The sequence below is a fragment of the Lepus europaeus genome, chromosome 13, assembly GCF_033115175.1.
Source record: "Lepus europaeus isolate LE1 chromosome 13, mLepTim1.pri, whole genome shotgun sequence".
Taxonomy (NCBI): Eukaryota; Metazoa; Chordata; class Mammalia; order Lagomorpha; family Leporidae; genus Lepus; species Lepus europaeus.
Window position 1 is genome coordinate 43,327,524 of NC_084839.1, and position 22,994 is coordinate 43,350,517.

The following is a 22,994-nucleotide window of genomic DNA, read 5'->3' on the forward strand; positions in this document are numbered from 1 at the left end:
TAAAAAAAAAAAAAGATGTGATTTTCTACATCTTCCCTTTTTGTGAAAAAGATCTTTGTTGACGTATTCCCTGTCTCTCATTAACTATTTTAAAGTACTAGTCTAAATGCGAGGTACATCCGTGAGGTTTAAAGCCGTGAGTATGAAGATGTGCGGATGTGAGAAGGAAGGCAGGAGTGAAATGAGGAAAATAAGAGCATAATTACCTGGAAGGGAACTTGGGAACTGGGGCGGGAAGCACCTCGTACTGCCCCGGGCAAAGCCGAAGAGACTGCACAGATTGAACAAGGATGGCAATAATAGGTTAACACAGGTCGGAAACTCACTTATTACCAGTCATTCATGATCCTTTGTTTCACGATCAAATAACACTATATGAGTTAGCTCTACATTTTCAAAGGTGGCGCTTCAAAACTCCAATGTACAGTAACTTTTCATGGTGAGTTTTACAGACAGCATGCCCGAGACACCGCATAGGAAAATGCCGTCCAGTGGACCCCATTTTAAATGTCCCAGATTCCACAGATCAAGCTGACTGTCCAATGAGCCCAGAGCCGGTGCTGGGGAGCACAGCGGGAGGGCCACCTGGTCCCAGACCCGCAGGAGTGAGAAGGGCTCACGGAAACCATCCTAACACAGAACACCGCAGCCGGCGCTACAAACGGGGAAAGGCAAGGGGCAGGGAAGGACTAATCCGCTGGGGTACGCGGAGGAAGTCTTTGGAGGCAGGCAGGACTTGCTGGGGGAGATCCAGGGAGGGTGTGCCAAGAAGGAAGACTTACCTGTGAGCCCGCCTCTGCCCACGGCCAAATCTATTACACACCATCCGGGGACTCCTGTCCCGGGTCTGTGGACGTTAGCCCAGAGGCACGAGAAACAAGGGGGTGTTAGGCATTGGTGAGGGGCGAGAGTGGGATCTGTGAGGGGAGGGAGGGCAGGAGAGAAGGGAGGAGGACGCCGTGGCCTCCCCAGCAGTCTGTGTTGCAGAAGCTGGCGGGCAGGCAGGTGTGAGATGACAAAGGCCTAGGAAGAAGACTTCCGAAGCCAGCAGTCTCCTTTCACCGCCTGTTATTTTTATATCCAATGTTAGGAAACAATACCATCTTTGTTGAGAACGAGGCACCCCTAGCCTGGAGTTGCCAGCCACGTGGACGTTCCTCTATCGCAGTTCGCCCTGTGACTGTCTTTCCCAGATTAATACACCGTTTCGACCACAGAGAAAGCTTTTCTTGAGGGTGCGGTGATGCTGACAGTGAATACAAGCTTGATGGTGAAGGACACACGTGGCCCCTGATGCACCTGTGCCTTGTTAACTGCTCGACATAACAAACACCAAGGAGACCAGAGTGGTCTAGTGTCACAGAAGCACAAGAGGTCTTTCCTGGGGGCCAGCAACATATAACTTTTAAATTCTGATGATGGTTACATGAATTTAAACATGCATACACTTTATTCCGTCTCTGCCTCTCTCTGTCTCTCTCTCTCTCTTTCTCTCTCTCTCTGCATATACACACACACAAGAAAGAAAGAGGAGGAGGGAAAAGATCCCTTAAAACAGATATTTGTTCATCCAAACTCAGCAATCTACCTAAGAGTTCTGTAATGAGCATTTATGTAAAACAAACAGACCTCCTAGACAGCATTGGTCTGGAAAAGAATCTTGGTTACCCACAATACCATCTTGCGTACTTAACCTGCTCTACCTGGCATCACTCAGTTTTTGCTATTTAACATAGCTGCAAGAGCGCTTTTTCCACAAAGCCTCGAGGAGCACGGCCTTACATCGGGGAGGGCCTTTCTGTACCCTGCTAAACTGGCTGCAGACTCTCTGGGTGGTTCCGTGCTCCTTGGGTCCTTGAGTCTGCACACACACACACACACACACTACTCTGTCATTCCCACATAGGCTTCTCAGTTCTTCAGTTGCTATGTATAATGTAAGGCTCAGAGAATACACAATATGCCTAGCTAAAAAACAAAAACAAAAAAACAAAAAACAGATTCTAGCTAGTCTTTCAAACTATGCTGATTAGATACCCAATTTGAAGTCATAAAATATGGCAGGATGATACCCTCATGGCTGTGTAACTCAGTTATGTTGCCTCAATACCATCAGTGTCAGAAAACTGGAATGATGGGAGAAAACCTGACTTACTAGACTGTTTAGTGTGACAACAATATAATTGTGAAGATTTATGCTTAGAGCAGTTTTAGGCTCCTAGCAAAATTTAGAGAAAGGGCCAGAGATTTCTCTTATGCTCCTGGCTCCCACATATGGTTAACCTCCATTTTCCCGCAGAGCGATGGGTGTGTTAAACAAGGGATGAGTTTATTGGGCCCCGGAGTCCACGGTTACATCACGGCTCACTCTCGGTGTTGTACACCCCATGACCTGGACGAAGGCACAGTGACCTGGACCCCTAGTAGAGGAGCACAAAGGGCATTCTCACTGCCCTGGGAAGGCTCTGTGCTCTGCCTGCTCATCCCTCCCCACCCCCCACCCCCACCCCCAGTCACTTGCCAGCCATTGTCTTTTTACTGTTTCCATAGTTTCATCTTTTTCAGAATGTCATCTAGTTGGAATCGTATAGTTTGTTACCTTTTCGACAGGCTTCTTTCACTTAGTAATAGGCATTTAAGTTCCATGCCTTTTAATGGCTTGATATCTCTTTTTTCAGCAGTGAAAAATATTGCATCTTCTGACTGCACCACAGTTGATTTAGCCATCCATCCACTAAAGAACATCTTGGTTGCTCCCCCGTTTTTGTAGTTAGCAATAAAGCTGCTATAAACATCCACGGGCAGTCTTTCGTGTGGACATAGCTTTCAGCTCCTTTAGATAAATACTAAGGAGTGGACTGCTGGATATTACGGTAAAAAATATATTTAGTTTTATTTTAAAAATAACTCTTCCAAACTACCTTCCAAGGTGGCTGTATCACCGTGCACACCCAGCGGCGGTGAGGGAGGGCTCCTCTCAGCCCGCATCCTCGCCAGCTTCGGTTTCCCATGTTCTGGATCTCAGCCATTCTAATAGTTGTGAAGTGCTAGCCCATGGTGGTTTTTTCTTGGATTTCCCTGGTGATAAATGATGTGGAGTATCTTTCCATGTGCTTGTTTGCCACCTATATATCTTCTTTGGTGAGGTGTCTGCTAAGGTGTTTGGTCCACGTTTGTATTCATGTTGAATTGTAAGAGTTCCTTGTTTATTTTTGGATCATAGTCCTGTATCAGATATGTCTTGGGGGCTGGGCAATGGGTTAGGCCACGGCCTTGTTACTTGAGCCATCACTTGCTGCCTCCCAGAGCTGCTCTGGCAGGAAGCTGGAGTTGGGAGCTGAGGCCAAGAATCAAATCCAGGGATTTCTATGTGGGACATGGACATCTTAACTGCTAGGCCAAACACCTCAGTACTGTGCTTTTAATTTCAAATTCTATTTATTCATCCTGTTTTATAGGAAAGCACCTGACTTTTGTATATCAGCCTTTATCCTACAACATCACTATAAATACTACTAGTTCCAAGAACTGCTTTTGTTCTTTTGAATTATTTACATGGACAATCTCATCATCTGTGAATAAGGACAATTTTATTTCTTCTTTCCCAATTGGTCTTTTCCTTTTCTTTTCTTGTTGCATTAACAAGGACTAGGAGTGGTTGGAGAGCAATATCTTGCCTTGTCCTTGACCTTGGTGGGAAAGTTTCTAACTGTTAAGTATGATGATAGCTGTAGGTTTTTTGGTAAGTATTCTTTATTAAGTTGCAGAAGTTCCCCTCTATTCCTATTTTACTGAGAATTTTGATCGTGAGTGGATGTTGGGTTTTGTCAAATGCTTTTTCTGCATCTATTGACGTAATCTGTTACTTTTCTTCTTTAGCTGTTGAGGCCGGAGATTAATTTTTGAATGTTGAACCAGTCTTGTATTTAACTGAGATAAATCCAAGCTGGTCTTAGTGTATTATTCTTTTTATACATTGTTGGACTTCACTTAATAATATGTTGTTGAGGATTTTTACATCTGCATTCATAAGAGATATTGGTCCCATAGTTTTCTTTTCTTATGATTTATTTGACTTTGATATCAGGGTGATGCTGGCCTCATAGAATGAGTTAGAAAATGCCTTCTAATTCTACCTTCTGAAAGGGATTATAAAGAATCGGTATGATTTCTTCCTTAAATATTTGGTAGAATACACATGTGATCTCACTATTATTTACTCAATTTCTTTAATAAATATAAGCCTATTTAGAGTGTCAATTTCTTCTTATGTGGGTTTTGACAGATGGTTTCTCCCAAGGAACTGGGCTATCCAGGTTATCAAATTTGCAGGCACAGAATTGTTCATAATGTTCCTATATTATTCTTTTAACATCTGGGTATCTGTAATGATGTCCTCTCTTGTGGGTCTGACATTAGCAGTTTGTGTCTTCTCTCTTTTTTTCTTAGCCTGGATAGAGGTTTACCAGCTTTGTCCATCTTGTCAAGCTTTGTTTCGTTGATTTTTCTCAGTTGATTTCCCATTTCCAATTTCATGGACTTCTGCTCTAATTTTTGCTATTTATTTTCTTCTGCTTACTCTGAGTTTACCTTTCCTATTCTAGTTTCCTAAGGCAGTAACTTAGGTGATGGACTTTGGGCCTTTCTTCTTTTCTGGCATATGCATTCAGTGCTATAAATGCCCTTCTAAGCACTGCTTTTGCTATATCCCAGATTTGGTTGGACTGTTTTCATTTTCATGTTGTTCAGAATGGCCTTAAATCTCTCCTGAGAGATCGTCTTTGATGCATGTGTCCATTCAAAGTGTGTTGTTTAATCTCCATGTGTTTGGGGGATTTTCTAGGTACCTTGCTATTGCTGGTTTGTAGTTTAATTCCATGGTGGCCTGAATGCAGACACTGTATGATTTCTATTCTCTCCAACTCGGTAAGGTGTGTTTTCATGGCTCAGAACGGGCTGAACGCTTTTCTGCTATTGTTGAACCAGTCTGTACACATCAATAATATTCCGTTGACAAATGTTGGTGTTGACTTCAGCTACATCCTTGCTGAAGGAAGCCTGACGGGTCTGTGCGTTCCTGATGAAGCAGTGTTTAAGCCTCCAGCTATAGGAGTGGGTCCACCTATTTCTCTGTGCAGTTTCACATGTTTTGGCCTCCTGTAGTTTGATACTCGGCAGTTAGGCACGTACACACTGCTATCCCTCCTTGGGGTGCTGACCCTTACCATTATAGTGTCCCTCCCTGTCCTGGATGACTTTCCTTGCTCTTTTGACATGAATGAAGCCCCTCCTGGTTTTCTTTAGGTGAGTCTTTGAATGATGTATCTTTATTCACTTTTCATCAATATATGTTCTTACACTTTTTTTTTTTTTTTTTTTTTGGACAGGCAGAGTGGACAGTGAGAGAAAGAGAGAAACGGAGAGAAAGGTCTCCCTTTTCCATTGGTTCACCCCCCAGTGGCCACTGCAGCCGGCGCACCGTGCTGATCCGAAGCCAGGAGCCAGGTGCTTCTCCTGGTCTCCCATGCGGGTGCAGGGCCCAAGCACTTGGGCCATCCTCCACTGCACTCCCGGGCCATAGCAGAGAGCTGGACTGGAAGAGGAGCAACAAAATCCGGCGCCCCAACCGGGACTAGAACCCGGTGTGCCAGCGTCGCAGGTGGAGGATTAGCCTAGTGAGCTGCGGCGCCGGCCTATCTTCTTACACTTAAAGTAAGTTTCTTGCAGACAATATTTATCTGGGTCTTATATTTTGATCCACTTTGACAATCTTGTCTTTTAGTTGATTCATTAAGACCATTGATGGTCCAAGTGATTATTTACAGTTGAATTAATATCTGCCATATTCATTACTGTCTGCAACAATTCTGGGGCCAGCACTGTGATGTAGCGGTAAAGCCACCTCCTGCACCTCTGACTTCCACATAAATAATAGATCTTTAAAAAAAAATTCTTTGCTTTTGTCCTTCATTTCTATTTTTGTTTTTCCATTCTTTTTTTCCCACCCTTTGTGGGCCTAATTAAATTTTATATTATTTCATTTTCTCTCCTTTCTTAGTATAACAGTTTTGGTTTTCTACTTTTAATTTTTTTTTTTAGATTTATTTATTTATTTGAAAGTCAGAGTTACACAGAGAGGAGAGGCAGAGAAAGAGAGGTCTTCCATACAATGGTTCACTCCCCAGATGGCCACAACGGCCGGAGCTGCGCCAATCCGAAGCCAGGAGCCAGGAACTTCCTCCGGGTCTCCCATGTGGGTGCAGGGCCACCTTCCACTGCTTTCCCAGGCCATAGCAGAGAGCTGGGTTGGAAGAGGAGCAGCCAGGACTAGAACCGGCGCCCATATGGGATGCTGGCACTTCAGGCCAGGGCATCAACCCACTGCGCCCCAGCGCCAGCCCCTCTACTTTTAATTTTTAAAAAATTTTTGTACTTGCTCCAGTGTTTGCAATATACTTAAAAAAAAAAGATTTATTTATTTATTTGAAAGTCAAAGTCACACAGAAAGAGAAGGAGAAGCAGAGAGAGAGAGGTCTTCTATCCACTGGTTCACTCCCCAATTGGCCGCAACAGCTGGAGCTGCACCAATCCGAAGCCAGGGGCCAGAAGCTTCTTCTGGGTCTCCCACATGAGTGCAGGGGCCAAAGGACTTGGGCCATCTTCTACTGCCTTCCCAGGCCATAGCAGGGAGCTGGATTGGAAGTGGAACAACAGGGACTAGAACCAGCACCCATAAAGGATGCTGGTGCTTCAGGCCAGGGCATTAACCCACTGCACCACAGCGCTGGCCCTGCAATATATATCTACATCTAATTTACATTTGCAGTCACCTTTAATAACACTGTACTGCCTTATGGGTAATTGAGCACCTTATCATAACAAGGTAATTCTGATTCCTCCCTCCTGTACCTTGTATCATTGCTATCACTCATTGTACCTACTTGTAAACATACATAAGCACACACAAGATATATACATAAGAATACATAATCACACACTTTGTTGTTATTATTTTTGGAGAAATTCACATTTAGATCAGTTAGAAAATTTAAAAAGAAAAAATAGGGACAGGCATTTGCTTCAGCAGTTCAACTGCTGATTAAGATGTCTTCATTCCATACTGGATACTAAGGCACACCCCTGGGAGGCAGCAGGTGATGCTCAGGTGATGGCCCCCGCACACAGGTGGGAGACCCTGAGGAACCTCTGACTTCAGATGGGCCCAGCTCTGGTTATTGCAGCCAATTGGAGAGTGAACCAGAGGATGGAGCATCTCTGTCTCTTCCTCTCTCTCTCTGTAAACTCTGCCTTTCATATAAATAAATAAATAAATCTTTAAAAAAAAAAAAAACTTATTGGCTGGTGCCGTGGCTCACTAGGCTAATCCTCCGCCTGCGCTGCCGACACCCTGGGTTCTAGTCCTGGTCGGGGCGCCGGATTCTGTCCCGGTTGCTCCTCTTCCAGGCCAGCTCTCTGCTGTGGCCCGGGAGGGCAGTGGAAGATGGCCCAAGTGCTTGGGCCCTGCACCCGCATGGGAGACCAGGAGGAAGCACCTGGCTCCTGGCTTCGGATCGACGCAGCGCCGGCCATAGTGGCCATTGGGGGGGTGAACCAACAGAAGGAAGACCTTTCTGTCTGTCTGTCTCTCTAACTCTGCCTGTCCAAAAAAAAAAAAAAAACATCTACTGGCAACAAATTTCCCAAATTTTTGTTTGCCTAGGCAAGTTTGTATTTTTCCTTCATTTGTGAAGGCTAATTTCACAGGGTACAGAATTGGAGAGGCAGAGTTGTTAGAGGCAGGAGCTGGTTAGTTCAGCAGGGGTAGTAAGTAAGGGAGGAGAGGGCCTAAGTGCAAAGGGGAAATTAACAAGATGGGAGGAGTGAGAGATAAGGACCTGGGAGGAAAAGGAGAGGGGAGGAGAGAGATAAGGAAGCAGGATGTGATCCGGGCAGGAAGGGAGGACACCTGGGCACCAAACAACTGCTGGAGGACCATGTGTCAACCTCCCACAGGGACTCCCCGGCCCCTCCTCTCCAGGGGCTTCCTGCTCTCCGCACTGGATCTGCACTTCCTCTTCTTGCTTGCATGGTTTCTGAAGGGGAGTGGGCTACAAGGCTTGTGGTGGTGCCTCCGTAGGCGTCTCCCTCCACTCACCACCCCATACACTGCCCTGGGCCTCTTTTGGATTTCTGAGTCGTCTTTGATTTCCCCAGGTTTGAAGATGACGTGCCCGGCCTTAAATGTTCTTCGGCATCTACCCTTCTTGTTGTTCAGGGAGCTTGATTTGCTCTCTGACATTAATCTGACATTTTTCAAATATTTCTTCTTTTTCACTCTTCCTTCTTCTCGTATGCCCGTGGTGAGTATATTACGCATTTTGTAGTTGTCCCGAGCTTGCTGGATATTCTAGGGGGTTTGTCTCGGGCCTCCTTCTTTTTGGAGGTTTCTCCTGAGACATCCTGGAGTCACAGAGTCTTACTGCACCCGAGCCCAGTGCACTCCTAAGCCCATCAAAGGCACCCGTCATTTCTGTTCCGGCGTTTTCACTCTCCAGCACTTCTTCTTCTTTCTTAGGACTCCGTCTCTGCTTGCATTGCCCGTCTGTTCTTGCACATTGCCTACTACATCCATTAGCGCCCACAGTCAGCATCTTAATCACCACTGTCCCAGCGCCCTGCCATTGCTGATTGTAATGCTTGCTCTGTCTTCAAGTAGGTTTTTCTTTCTTTCTTTCTTTCTTTTTTTTTTTTTTTTTTTTTTTGGTCTTTTAGTCTACCATGTAATTTTTAATGGATAGTGAGTTATGATGTACTGAGTGAAAGGAATGACCGTAAACAGACCTCTAATGATGTGGAGACAGGCATGGGGGAAGGGATGCATTCCATTGTCCTACAATAGGCCGCAGTCCTGTAGTGAGCCTCCCTCTCTGGACTGTGAATTTCACAAGCTTTTCTCAGCTCCTCCCTCACTCCTAAGCTGGGCAGGATCACAAGAGCTGCTGAAGTGGGGCATGTGCCTTCCCCGGGTGGGTGAGGCTCTGATGGAACTCTAGCAGCTGGGCCTGGTGGACCAGCTTCTCCTAGGGCAGACCTTATCAAGGACACAGTGTCCGGGTGGGTTCTTTCTTGTCCTTTTCTGATGAGTTAATACTGTCCCTTTTCCTCTCACCCTAGCAGAAGCAGGAAGGGGTCTGTCAGTGATATTTACTGTGAGAGCCTGCTCCAGCTCTTGGAGCTCACTCACAAAACCATGAGGCCACCTCTCAATTGCTCCCCCTGGAGCTTTTAACTCTGGGATTTGCTCACACTGAGCCTCCAGCCACTCACTGCTTACAGCTCAGCTGTCCCTACCCGGTCAGGGTTCCTGGAGAGGTTACTATGTGTGGTTTTCTGCGCTGATAAGTTGTGATTATCCACATCCTCCTGCTTGTCTCACCAATTTGAAGGACCGAAATGTGCCCTGTGGCCTGCCTTCTCTTACAGTTCTAAGAAAAGCTGTTGATTTTTCAGTTTATTTAGCTTTTAACATGCTGTTAGGATGGAACTGCAACTTCCAAGCTAGTTACAGACAGAACTAGAAACCAGAAGTTGGGGGTGACACTATTTTGAGAACCCAGACCCATAAAAAGGTAGGACAGAAAGAAAGAGATTTCTCACTCCTTTAGAGCCTTATCAGAATAACAAGGTGAGTGCAACCAAGGGGCTGCCAGGTGCAATATTTTCAGGCACTGTTGGTAGAATAATGTCTTCTCTCTGAGAAGCAAAGCCTCTTGTGTCATATAGAAAATTCACTGCTTCGCCGACGCTGCAGCTCACTAGGCTAATCCTCCGCCTGTGGCGCCGGCACCCCGGGTTCTAGTCCCTGCTGGGGCGCCGGATTCTGTCCCGGTTGCCCCTCTTCCAGGCCAGCTCTCTGCTGTGGCCCAGGAAGGCAGTGGAGGATGGCCCAAGTGCTTGGGCCCTGCACCCTCATAGGGAGACCAGGATAAGCACCTGGCTCCTGGCTTCGGATCAGCATGGTGCGAAAAGAAAATTCACTGTTCAAAAATCCAAAATCCAAAAAATAGACAACATAATACTTCCTTCAAAAAGAAGTTCACCTGATGATACCAATAACAGCCCCCCTTAATTTGGCCGGTATCTTGTCATTTCCACTAGGACTACAGTGAGTCCCAGTTTCTGAGATCAATTTTCTGCACCCAGCTTTCAAATATCATTTCATTTGCCACGTCCATGAGGTAGTTGTCTGTCACAACTGCCACTTCGCCCCAGAGCAGCTTGTGAGAAGTTTGGCCTCAAAAATTATCTTCAAGGCCCATGATTTTCATTTCAATGAACCATGAATCATTTCATCTTATCTATATTTGGCTCTTTGTTATCCCAACATCTAAGTCTTGGCCCAATCTCTAACTAACCAGTTTCTAGAGTAGAGCAGGTGCTTAAATGACTGCCTACTTCAAATCTAATCTGAGTGTTCAGATCACTGTTTTGTTTTGTTTTGTTTTAATAAAATGCACCACTTCACGCCGAACCCTGGAGGGAGGCTTCTCAAGGATGCCGTGGCTACTGCTGGATCCAGGATGCCCACACCTGATGTCCACCACCACGTTCTTGGGCGCAGACTAAACCTTCCTGTTGAAAATTCTCTCAGTAGTTGTTGTATCATGGAATACTTTTATAATTAGTGTATCTTTAGAGATATATCGTCACATTATAAACACAGCTAACAAGAATCAAGGAACTGCCAGATCTGTGAATCCCAGGCTCAGGTCAGGGATGCCTTTTGAACCATCAAATGGACCCAGCTCCCTGCCAATCGCCTGGGAAAAGCGGCAGAAGTTGGCTTAAGTGTTTAGGCCCCAGTCACCCATGTGGGAGACTCAGATGAAGCTCCAGGCTCCTGGCTTTGGCCTGGCCCAGCAGTGGCTGTTGTGACCATCTGGGGAGTGAACCAGCAGGTACAAGATGTTTGGTGTCTCTCCCTGTCTCTCTGTAACTCTGACTTTCAAATAAAGAAATAAATCTCTCTCTCTCTCTCTCTCTCTCTCTCTCTTTGTGTGTGTGTGTTTTTGTTTTTGTTTTTGATAGGAACATATAAAGAAGGGAGAATACTTAACAGCAAAAAATTTTAAGCTTTTTACTAATGAGCATGACTGAAAAAGAACATTACTTATACAAGGAAAACAACTCAAGATCAACAAAAAGAAAAAAATGGGTCTCCCTGTCCTCTGTCTAACCCCTACTTTCCAAATGGAAACCATTGTCAATCGAGTACTCCTCACAAAGACAAGCACGCAGTTAACTTTGCGTTCATGTACCTTCCCTCCAGTTACACACACGTGAGTATGCTATGAGAACCAGTCTCATGGGAGCCCTCCCCCAGGAATTTGAGGCTCAAAAAGGGCACTTCTGGAAAATAAATTCTCCCATCTCATCCCATCACCAAAGGACAGCAGGGTGTCCATGGGAGGGGAGAAGAAACCCACCCCTAAGAGGTGATAACTATGGGCTGTTCTCTTCCACGGACTCCAGTCCAAATTCACACCACTGGGGTGACCTAAGAACACATAAGCAAGTGCACTTCAAATGACACCAGACTGATAGTTACCCTAAATATTAGCAGAAGCAGAAACAAACCTTCTACGGGGCTGGCACTGTGGCGTAACAGGAAAAGCCGCCACCTGCAGTGCCAGCATCCCACATGGGCGCCAGTTCAAGCCCTAGCTGCCCCAGCTCTCTGCTATGGCCTGAGAAAGCAGTAGAAGATGGCCCAAGTCCTTGGGCCCCTGCACTTGAGTGGGAGACCCAGAAGAAGCTCCAGGCTCCTGGCTTCAGATGGGCGCAGCTCCAGCCATTGTGGTCATCTGGGGAGTGAACCAGCAAGTGGAAGATCTCTCTCTCTCTCTGCCTCTGCCTCTCTGTAACTCTGCCTTTCAAATAAATAAATAAAAATCTTAAAAAAAAAAAAAAAAAGAAACCTTCTTTGGTAGAAACCACTCATCTCTTGGACTTTGGGGAATTCATAAAAATAAATTTTCAAGATCAAAGATAATCACATGAGGACAACATGATTCTCTATATAGAAAAACCTAAAGACCACCTGAAGACTGTGAGAACTGATGAGCAAATTCAGGAAAGTTGCAGGATAGAAAAATCAACATACCAAAAAAGTTGCATTTGTATACAGTAACTTGCTAAGACACAGATCAAGAAAGCAATCCCAGGGACAGGGATTTGGCCTAGCTGCTTAGACACCAGCTGGAATGCCAACGTCAGAGTGCGTGGGTTCAGTGCCTGCCTCTGGCTCCCGCCTCTGCTTCCCTGCTGTGCTCCATCCTGGAGGACAGAGGTGCTGACACAGGAGTGTGGGTGCCCAATCATCCACAGGGGAGATCTGGGTTGGGTTCCTGGTTTATGGCTTTGTCTTGGTCCAGCCCCAGTCATTGCAAGAATCCCATCATGGGCATTTGGGGAGTGGGCCAGCAAATGGAAGTGCGCGTGCGTGCTCGCTCTTTCTCTCTGTCTCTGTCTCTGTCTCTCTCTCTCTCTATCTCCCCCATCCTGTCTCTCTGCCTCTCAGATAAATCCATAAATATAAATTTAAATTTAACCAAAGAAATGAATTATCTCTACAATGAAAATCTCAAAATACTGATGAAAGAACTCGAAGAAGACACAAAACAATGGAAACACCTCCCACATGCATAGGTTGGAAGAATTAACACTGCCAAAATGTCCATGCTATCCCATACTATCCAATATGATTTACAGATTCAATGCAATCCCCATTAAAGTACTAAGAGCACTCTTCACAGAAACAGAAAAAAATCCTAAAACTCATATTTAACCACAAAAGACTAAATAATCAAAGAAATCATGAATGTAAAGAAAAAAGCTGGAGGCATTATAATATCTGGTCTCTACAGTAACCAAGACAGCATGGTACTGGCACAAAAACTGACACACAGACCCATGGAACAGAATAGAAAACACAGAAACAAATCTATAGCTACTGCCAGCTGGTTTTCTACAAAAATATACATTGGAAAAGACATGGTGCTAAGAAAACTGAATATGCATATGCAGACGAATGAACCTAGATTCCTAGCTCTCACCATATACAAAAAGCAACTCCAAATGAATCAAAGATCTAATGTAAGACCTGAAATCATGAAACTACTAGAAGAAAACATGGGAGAAACACTCCAAGGCATTAGAACAGGTGATGGAGTTTTGGATAAGACCTCAAAAAGTGCAGGCAATGGAAGCAAAAATAGACAAACAGGATTCTATCGAGCCAAGAAGCTTTTGTATACCAAGGAAATCACCAACAGAGTAAGACACAGCCTACAGAATTGGAGAAAACAGTTGCAAACTGTTCATCCCTTGTCAAAGGGATTAACATCCAGAATATATAAGGAACTCAAAGCTCAACAAACGAAACAAAAAGAATCTCATCAAAATTGGGCAAATGATCGGAATAGAGATTTCTGAAGAGAAGATATACTCATGGCCAATAAGCACCTGGGAAAATGCTCAACACGCTAGGTCACCAGGGAAGTGCAAATCCAAACCACAATCAGATGTCTTCTTACCCCAGTCAGAATGGCTTTTATCAAAAAAGCAAAAACACGACCAACGCCAGAGAGCATCCAGCGGGAATGCGCACATAGGTAAGGACAGCCACCATGGAGAACAGTACGAGGTTCTTCATAGAGCTAAAAATAGATCTAGCATAGCTTCAGCTGTCCCTCTACTGGGTACATATCCAAAGGAAATGAAATCCGCGTATCCAAGAGGCTCCTGTACTCCCATGTTACTGCAGCAGTAGCCACAGCCGCTAAGCTGTAAGTCAACAGAGAGGCACTGACAGATACACGGCTAGAAGAATGTGGTATACTTACACCACTGAAAATTATTTAACCATAAAAAAGAATGAAATCTTGTCATTTGGGCCGGTGCTGTGGCATAGTGAGTTAAGGTTCGAGTCCCAGCTGCTCTACTTCCAATTCAGCTCTCTGCTTATGGCCTGGGAAAGCAGCAGAAGATGGCCCAAGTGTTTGCACCCCTGAACCCACATGGGAGACTTGGAAGAAGCTTCTGGGTACTGGCTTTGGATCGGCACAGCTCCAGCTGTTCAGCGATCTGGAGAGTGAACCAGCAGATAGAAGATGAAGTCTGTAACTCTGACAAAGAAAGAGAGAGAGAGAGAGAGAGAGAGAGAAAGAGAGAGAGAGAGAGAGAGGAAGGAAGGAAGGAAGGAAGGAAGGAAGGAAGGAAGGAAGGACGGACGAGCAAGCAGGCTGGCGCTGTGGCTCACTTGGTTAATCTTCTGCTAGAATCCCATATGGGCCCCGGATTCTGTCCCATTTGCTCCTCACCAGTCCAGCTCTCTGCTGTGGCCCAGGAGGGCAGTGGAGGATGGCCCAAGTGCTTGGGCCCTGCACCTGCATGGGAGACCAGGAGAAGCACCTGGCTCCTAGCTTCCCGATCAGCGCAGCACCAGCCGTAGCAGCCATTTGGGGAGTGAACCAATGGAAGGAAGACCTTTCTCTCTGTCTCTCTCTCTCACTGTCTGTAACTCTACCTGTCAAACAAATAAAAAAAAAAACATTTAAAAATATATATAAATTTAAAAATTAAAACAACCCTACTTTAAGGTTGGGGGAGGGGGAGAGAATGAAGTCAGGAGTGAAGCCAGTCCCCACAGGCTGCTGACTCAGAAAACCCACAGAGATCACACCCACCACCACAATGCCTTAACCCAGCCGTTCTCAACCAGGAGCATTTTTACCTGCCATGGAACACTTGGTGAGGTCTGGAAACATCTTTGGTGGCTACAACTGGGAGGGGAGATTGCTAATGGCATCTAATGAACGTGAGCCAGGAAGGCTGCTGAACATCCCACAGTGTGCAGCTTTATCCTCTCTAAAATGTCAAAGGTGCCGAGGTTGGGAAACCCTGGATTGGACAAGCAGAGGGGTCAAAAAAGCAGTGGGATATACAAGCTGGGAATCCAGAAGGATGGTGTGGGCAGGAGATACGAGTTTGGTTAATCACAAATAAATAGACAGTGTTCCTAGCCTTGACACTGGGAACAGCACCATCCGGGGAGTGAGTGGAGATCAAGAAGAGGTCTGAGGGTGAGGGTACCCCAAGGGGTCAGGGAGAGGGAGCAGTGACAGCAAAAAGCAGGAGGAGAAAGAACGAGAGAGAGGATGAGGGAGGAGGTGTCCAAGGTCTGAGAAGAGGGGAGATGAGATAAAGCCACCTATGCAGGCAAGGGGGAAGTAAATCGACTAGCAAAGTCCACTCGGTGCCTGCTGGAAGTGAGGGGATTAAAACAGGCCTAGTCATTCAGTGCTGTGGATGCAGGTACAAAGCAGCAGAGAGTGAGATTTAACCAGGGTGTGGCTTTGCCAAACAACTAAGAAATGAGCAGTCAGGGCAAGGGGACTGCCCGTGTGTGCAGAGTAACTGTAATGATTAACTATGGCACTTCAGCTTTGAAGGGAAACACCAGGGGGTTGAGAGGTCATGAAAAGGTGGGACAGTCAATGGATTATAGGCTGCAGGGAACAGAAAGATTGCTGGGGCTGGGATATTAGAGTATGGAAAAAGAAAGGGATTCAAGGGCCAGAACTGTGCACTGCTAGCATTGCGGTTCACGTCCCAGCGGCTCCACTTCGACCCAGCTCTCTGCTCAAGTGCTTGGGAAAGGCAGCAGAGGATGGCCCAAGTTCTTGGGCCCCTGCCACTCATGTGGGACACCCAGAAGAAGCTCCTGGCTCCTGACTTCCATCTGGCCCAACCCTGGCCTTTGCGGCCATTTGGTGAGGGAACCAGCAGAAGGGAATTCTCTCTCCCCACCCCAACCTGCTCTATCTGTAACATTCAAATAAATAAATAAAGAGAGAGAGAGAGAGAGAGAGAGAAAGAGAGAGAGAGAGAGATTCATGTGGAGACTATGACATTTTTGGTCTTGAAAAAATTCCAAGGAGCAGGTGGCTGAGGCAGAAGAGATTCAAGAACCTGAGAAATGGGGGGAAGAGCATCTCCATTGTGACAGGAGTGGTGGGGGGAGTGGCAGTGCACAAAGGGGAGGAACCCAGGGCTCCCTGGAGGATCACAACCCTGATAGGCGGAGGATTAGTCTAGTGAGCCGAACAATGTCACATCTGAGTATTTCTCACCTTGTGAACATATTATTACATGTCTTTGAAACAGAAATTAGAAATGTTTAGGAAAAAATTGAATTATTCTAGCCGCTGGGGCATAATCCTTTGTAGGAGGTGGGGTAGAAAAATGAAAAGAACAGAGAAAGTATGCTTTCTTCAGGGTTTTCTTTTTTTTTTTTTAATATATTTATTTACTTATTTGAAAGACATGGTGAGATAGAGAAAGATCTTTCATCTGTTGATTCCCTCTCCCAAATGCCCCCAACAGTCCAGACTCGGCCAAGTCGAAACCAGGAGTCAGGAACTCCATCTGGGTCTCCCACATGGGTAGTAGGAACCCAAGGACCTGGGCCATCATCTGCTGTCTCCCAGGGACATGGGCAGGAAGCTGGATGGGAATCAGAGGAGCTGGCTCTCAATTCCTGACACTCGAACGCTCAGGATGTGGCAGACTAACCCCCTGTGCCACAACACCCACCACCCTGCAGGTTTTATACATCCGAATTCTCTTGGTCATCTAACTCCTTTAGTTTTGCCTAATCCCAACCTCCCGTGCTTTCCTTTTCAACAGTGGGCCTTTGGTAGATCCTCAGAGACCCACAAAATCAAGAGGGGAGGAAGCAGAAAGGAAGTTAACAGCTGAGGAGAAAAAGAGGACTTTGTGTTTGAGGTGGCCAGAACAATGTCCTATGCAGCTTGGTTATCTGATATCAAGCCATAAAATGCAAGCATGACTTAGTGTTCACATTCAGGCACTGGAGCAAGCAGCCTAAGATCTATCCAGTGAATATTTATCACTCTGTTCTATTTCAGCTATAGTTTGCCAAGCAGTAGGATGCATCTACATATCAAGGATACTGTGTGCTCATCCTGATGAAAATTTCTTGTCCATTTTAAAATCCTAATCCTTTGGACTTTCAAATATGTTCTTATTTTTATTTTATTTGAAAGGGGGAGAAGGGGAGAGGGGAGAGAGAGAGAGCTCTTCCATCATCTGGTTCCCTCCCCAAATGCTGGCAACATTTGCAGCTGGGCTAGGCCAAGCCTGGACACTAAATACAAGTCTCTCTCATATAGCACAGGGACCCCAGTACTTGAGCCTCCCAGGGTGCTCACGAGCAGGACGCTGGACTGGAAGTAGAGGTGGGAAGCAAACGGATGCAACCCTGAAACGGGACGCAGGCACCCCACGTGGCATCTGCCTGCGCCGACAGCCAGCTGCCGTGACTCTTCATACTTCACTTCTGGTTGCCAGGCATTCCTGCTCAAGTTACCACAGTAACATCCTGATTAATATGTGAAGATCAACACTATGATCAGCTTCTTTATAAATGAGAGTTATGAAGACACAGTGAACAGAGACAAGTGCCCAAAGCCCAGGTCACAGCTGTATCCCTTGAACAGCCAGGCTCCAGCCAGTTCCACGCCTTCAACAATGGCCTCCTCCCTGAAGTGCCTCTTTCCTGGCCAAATCCTGCCCCTCAATCTAGCTGAAAGGCACAAAGGAGACTGGAAAAGGGAGTGCGGTTGGGCTCAGAAGCGCTCGGTTGTGTCACCGACCCATTTAGGAGCCAGGTGTCTTTGAACACACCACTGAGGCTCTGTTTCCCGGGCTTTTCCTTCAGGTAAAACGGAGATAACATCTGTTCTACCCATTTCCAAATGCTCAGGAAAGAAGCACCGCAGAGAATATCCATGGAAGCCCACAGTGAACTATCCAGAGCCACTTGACCTACCAGTCAAGGTCAAGTCCTACCTGATGCAGAGAGAGAGCCTTCCAGACTTTTAACCCAGCCTCCGCTGACCTCTCCCCTCGGCACTTCCCACTACCCTATTTATCTCAGCACTCTATGTTTTGCCTTATGCTGCTACTTCAGTATCTCCAGGTCAAAAACATCTTCCCTCGCAGAGTCCGGCACAAGGCTGCAAGCATAGCCCGAGCCATGAATGAAACGGTGGCACTGAGAATAGACTGACCTTCCTGGGACCCAAGAAGCTCCCAGGAAGAAAGAACCCAAGGAGCTCCCCTGTGGCATCTAGTTACAGTCACATACCTAGAAGGATACGCACTTGCAGCCAGGGCTTTCTCTTCAAGGGTGCTCTCTGTGGAAAGTGCTCAAAGAGGCCAGGGCAGGGGTGAACCACAGATAAGGACCCCGGGGCTCCCAGGCTGGGGAGTCCTGCAGAGTGGCTCAGCAGGGGAAGACTGCCCAGTGTCCTCTCCTAGGTTCAGAAGCCCGCACAGGGAAAGGTCTTACGGGGCACATTTGCAGGTCATGGTCCCTGTTTCTTTTCTTTTTTAAAAAAAATATGTATTTGAAACACAAAGTGATAGAGAAAGGGAGAGGGAGAAGGGGAGAGGGGAGAGAAGGGAGGAGAAGAGAGGAGAGGGAGAGCGGAGAAGAGGAGAGAGGAGGGAAGGGGAGGGGAGAGAGGAGAGATCTCCACATGTGGGGTCACTCCCCAAATGCCCTCAATAGGCAGGGCTGGGCCAGGCGGAAGCCAGCAGCCAGGAACTCCATCCTGTTCTCCCACCTGGGTGGCAGGGGCCAAGCACTTGACCCTGGACCCCAAGGCACATTAGTAGGAAGCTGGAAAAGAAGAGGAGTGGCCAGGACTTGAACTAGCGCTCCTCTGCAGGCTTAACAGGCTGCACCACAATGCCTGCCCCACCCTCCCCTCATTTGACTTATGTTTTAAATGAGACATCCTGAAGGGCTCCCATTTCCCCTGGGAAGATATGCTCACTGTTCAAGGACTATTTTCCTCAGGGGCTCTTAATAGACTTCCCACACAACCCCGCGTGGCAAGTGCTTACCTTATCCTTGTACACCAGCGTGCTGGGGCTGGGCCGAGGCCTGTCTTTGAACGAGTAAGTGGCCGCTTGCTTGTTTAGCAGGTGCAGGAAGTCAGGAGGCATGTACTGTGGAAGATCATTCAGGACTGGATTGTTTCTTTGCACGAGAGGTGGTTTTTTCCTTCCTTCGTTTTTAAAATTGTACGTTGCTATCACTGGATTTAATGAGGATTCTTCAATGAAAGTTTTCAGGTGGTATGTGCCAGGTATAGGAGTATTCTGTGAAAAATCGACATCAGTTTTAAGACTTATGTAAACCTGTATCTTCTCCTAAAGCACCATTTTTGGAAGGGTCATTTATAAGTAGAATTTCTGTTTGCTTTTGAGTTTAATGACATCCTATCAAATCTCACGGGCCTTCAAAAAGTTCAGAGAAATGTCTTAAAAATTATGAAAGAGATTTCAAAATTCTTTGCACCAAAGTAAACATTATCATTCGGTTCCACTTTTCTGCAAAGTTTCTGAGATTCTCTGGTACTATAAACACTCTTCATAGACAATATTTCAAGAGAATCACGATTAATTTCTTTCTGAAAAATTGCTAGTTATAGCAAATGGGTTACACTTGAATTGTAACTTTTTAAAAGGTAACTTTGGGCTGGCGCCGCGGCTCACTAGGCTAATCCTCCGGGTTCTAGTCCCAGTCGGGGCGCTGGATTCTATCCCGGTTGCCCCTCTTCCAGGCCAGCTCTCTGCTATGGCCCGGGAAGGCAGTGGAGGATGGCCCAAGTGCTTGGGCCCTGCACCCCATGGGAGACCAGGATAAGCACCTGGCTCCTGCCATCGGATCAGCGCGGTTTGGAGGGTAAACCAACAGCAAAAGGAAGACCTTTCTCTCTCTCTCTCTCTCTCACTGTCCACTCTGCCTGTCAAAAAAAAAAAAAAAAAAAGGTAACTTTGGATAATACTTTGATATGTGATTCAACTTTTTTTTTTTTTTTTTTTTTTTCGACAGGCAGAGTTAGACAGTGAGAGAGAGAGAGAGACAGAGAGAAAGGATTTCCTTCCATTGGTTCACTCCCCAAATCGCCGCTACGGCCAGCACGCTGCGCTGATCTGAAGCCAGGAGCCAGGTGCTTCCTCCTGGTCTCCTATGGGGTGCAGGGCCCAAGCACTTGGGCCATCCTCCACTGCCTTCCCAGGCCACAGCAGAGAGCTGGACTGGAAGAGGAGCAACCGGGACAGAATTCGGCACTCCAGGCAGGACTAGAACGCCAGCTGTGATTCAACTTTGACTACAAATTTCAGGCCACTAGTGAGACCGCTCGGGATAGATTCTCAACTCTCTTATTTCAGCTTAGTGAAGACTGTTTCTCTCTAACCTTCAAGAGAGAAACTGAAAGTTAATGAGACTGAGGACGGACTGGAAGCCCATATGGTCTACTTACGCCCAGAAAGAGGTTTGGTACTTTCAACAGAGATTTGGTGCTTGCCGATCACAGGCACAGTGCGGCTGGATGGCCAGACCTGAAGGTTTAGTGACGGCTACTCTCGTGGCTGTCTTCCCGCTGAGCGCTCAGCTCACCCCACCATGATTAACTTTAGGTGTTTCACCTGCATGTCAAGGCATCCCTTGCTGGAGTGCTTGCGTTCAAGTCCAGCTCCATCCACCTCTAAGGCCACTGCAGTGATCTGGGGAGTAAACCTGCAGATGGGAGCTCTCTCTCTGCCTCTCAAGTAAGTATTTAAAAAATTAGCTCAGTCCCAAGGAGGCTGTGATCCATGGGCCCCTCTGTTATTGAAGGGTACTGAGGATACTGAATATAGAAAATATGTCTGCAGTACAGAAACAGTACTTTTCTTTCATAAATCACCATCTTACTTCTATGAATTGACCACGGTAACAAATGTTATCGTAGGCTCTGTGCCGACTAAGATAAAAGTCAAAACCACAACACCGTCCCACAGTGTGAGGCTTTTCTTTCTTGCACAACCTCACTAAGATCATAAATCAGACCACAGGCTGACCTTATCTAGGTATTCTGTGAAACATCTACGTTCCTGGGCTTGTTTTATTTTCCCAATCTTTTGTTTGCACTTAAAATTTAAGGTTGATTTCCCCTTTATCTGCTGACACAGAAGCTGAAAGGCCCACACAGATCTGAACCACCAGTCCAGTGCTAGCTTAAAAGCTAAGGCTGATTAAAATATCAACGGGAATTGGAATCATCTGAATAAGAAAGACTGAAATGTACACACTGTTAATGCTACTCTCCACCATCCTTCTCTTTCAAAATATGAAGACTTCCGTGTTGGTTTCTATTGAAAAACATAAAATACACTTATTTTTGAGAGATGATCCTTTAGAACTATGTATCATTTATAAAACATTTACTTGAAGAAATTAATACCTGTACCAAATTGATAAGCCTTCATTAAAATAAAAGCTACATAATGATAAATTTTGCTTATGTTTTATTTCCTTAAATTGCTTTTATATTCTTACATGCAAATTTCCTTGGTAAACTTAGAGTAATAAACATTGCATTTCAGAGATATTGAAAGGATAGTTGACGTGACAAAATTTGGCGTTCCTAGTAAAGAGTTGGGATTGACGACAGATGGATTTAGGTGTGAACCAGAGCCCAACACTGCCCAGCTAAGGGCACTGGGAAAGTCACAAGAACATCAGAACATACCGGAGGCGGCATGAAAATCAGGCATTGCCCATAGAAACACTTGCACCCGTAATCACCGTTCAATACATGGCAGCTTTAATTTTTAACACCTCTGCCAAGTCAACAGGTCGGTTATTTCAATAGCTTTAATCCATTCTACTTGGTACCACTGGGCTTTAATTTTACTATGAAATATGTGTATTTCTTAAAACATTGTTCCATCCACACTGCTCTTTTTGGACGTGTATATATTATTGATGAATCTTCCTGGCTGTGCATTGTATAGTCCCAGAAAGCTTTCTCAGGCAGGTCAAGACAGACGTCCCACCTCTACGGAGAAACAAGGAGAGGAGGTGGTGAGGAGAGCAAAGAAACACGCTCAATCCAAAGCAATGGAACCGGCAGCTGCGGCTTGGTTTTGCCCAAGGCACGTGATCGAAACTCATCCACCGTTTCATATTCATCTTAAGGGGAAAAAATAAAAGATGGGTTCATCATCCCTCATCCAAATTTACTTAAAAATGCAATATTAGTTTTTAAAAAAATTTTTATAAATAAATACTGAAGTAGGAGGCGGGACAAAACGTCCCTCATAGCCTAAGGGAGGAAAACTCCATTCTCCAGGCAGGCAGAAGGAAAAAGGAAAGAAATCTCCTGATTGTCTAGTGCAATTAATGGGGAGGAGGCAGGCACGGAAATGGTGAGGGGAAGGCTAGCGGAGGCCGCAAGGGAAGATCCAGTGAAGACCGAGTAGAAGACCCCGGTCACAGACGCCTGGGCAGGGAGAGGGGCCCACAGGCCGGAAACCAGAGAGGCGGGAAAGGGCAGCGCGGGGCAGGAGGACGCCGGCCGCACCGACGCCGCGGCGAGCAATTCCCGCTCCAGATCCTCCCGTGCTCCGGCGCTGGAGGTGATGGTGACGCCCTGCTGATCCATGGCGCCGCTCGCCGGGCCCAGGCTGGGGCCCCGTTGCTAGGAGGCGCCTGTGACGGCGGGCGGCGGGGCGCCCAGGGGTGGGGGAGAGCGGCGCGCACGCGGCCCGGGAGGCGCCCACGCGCGCGTGCCATGAGGAAGTCCCTGGAGTCCCCAGAGCAGCGTCCTCAGGTGAGAAGCTGCGTCGAGGGAGGGACTCACAACCTCCACCAGCTCCGACCCCCGACAGAAATTCAGTGTGTGTGGTGGGGGGGAGGGCTCGCACAGGATTCCCTGGCTCCCACGCCAGGGACCACTCCTTTCCTCTCCGGATTTTCACGTGGCCTCTCCCCTTTCAAAACCAACCTTCCGCTCAACCCTAAGTTCATTTTGTGGAGCACCGCCCGTGTTGCTGGGACTTCATCTAAG

General features: G+C 46.5%; 1 protein-coding gene across 1 annotated transcript in view; it reads right to left on the minus strand.

Moving 5' to 3' along the window:
• STPG4 (sperm-tail PG-rich repeat containing 4) overlaps positions 1 to 22,589 on the minus strand; it is a 47,505-nt gene extending 24,916 nt beyond the window's left edge. Inside the window, exons 1-4 of the mRNA XM_062208832.1 lie at positions 22,509 to 22,589; positions 21,235 to 21,294; positions 18,997 to 19,254; positions 207 to 271 (exon numbers count right to left, since the gene is read on the minus strand). Of these exons, the coding sequence (XP_062064816.1) occupies positions 207 to 271; positions 18,997 to 19,254; positions 21,235 to 21,294; positions 22,509 to 22,589 (464 nt within the window). The remainder of the gene's footprint in view (positions 1 to 206; positions 272 to 18,996; positions 19,255 to 21,234; positions 21,295 to 22,508) is intronic.
• Positions 22,590 to 22,994: the final 405 nt, after the last annotated feature.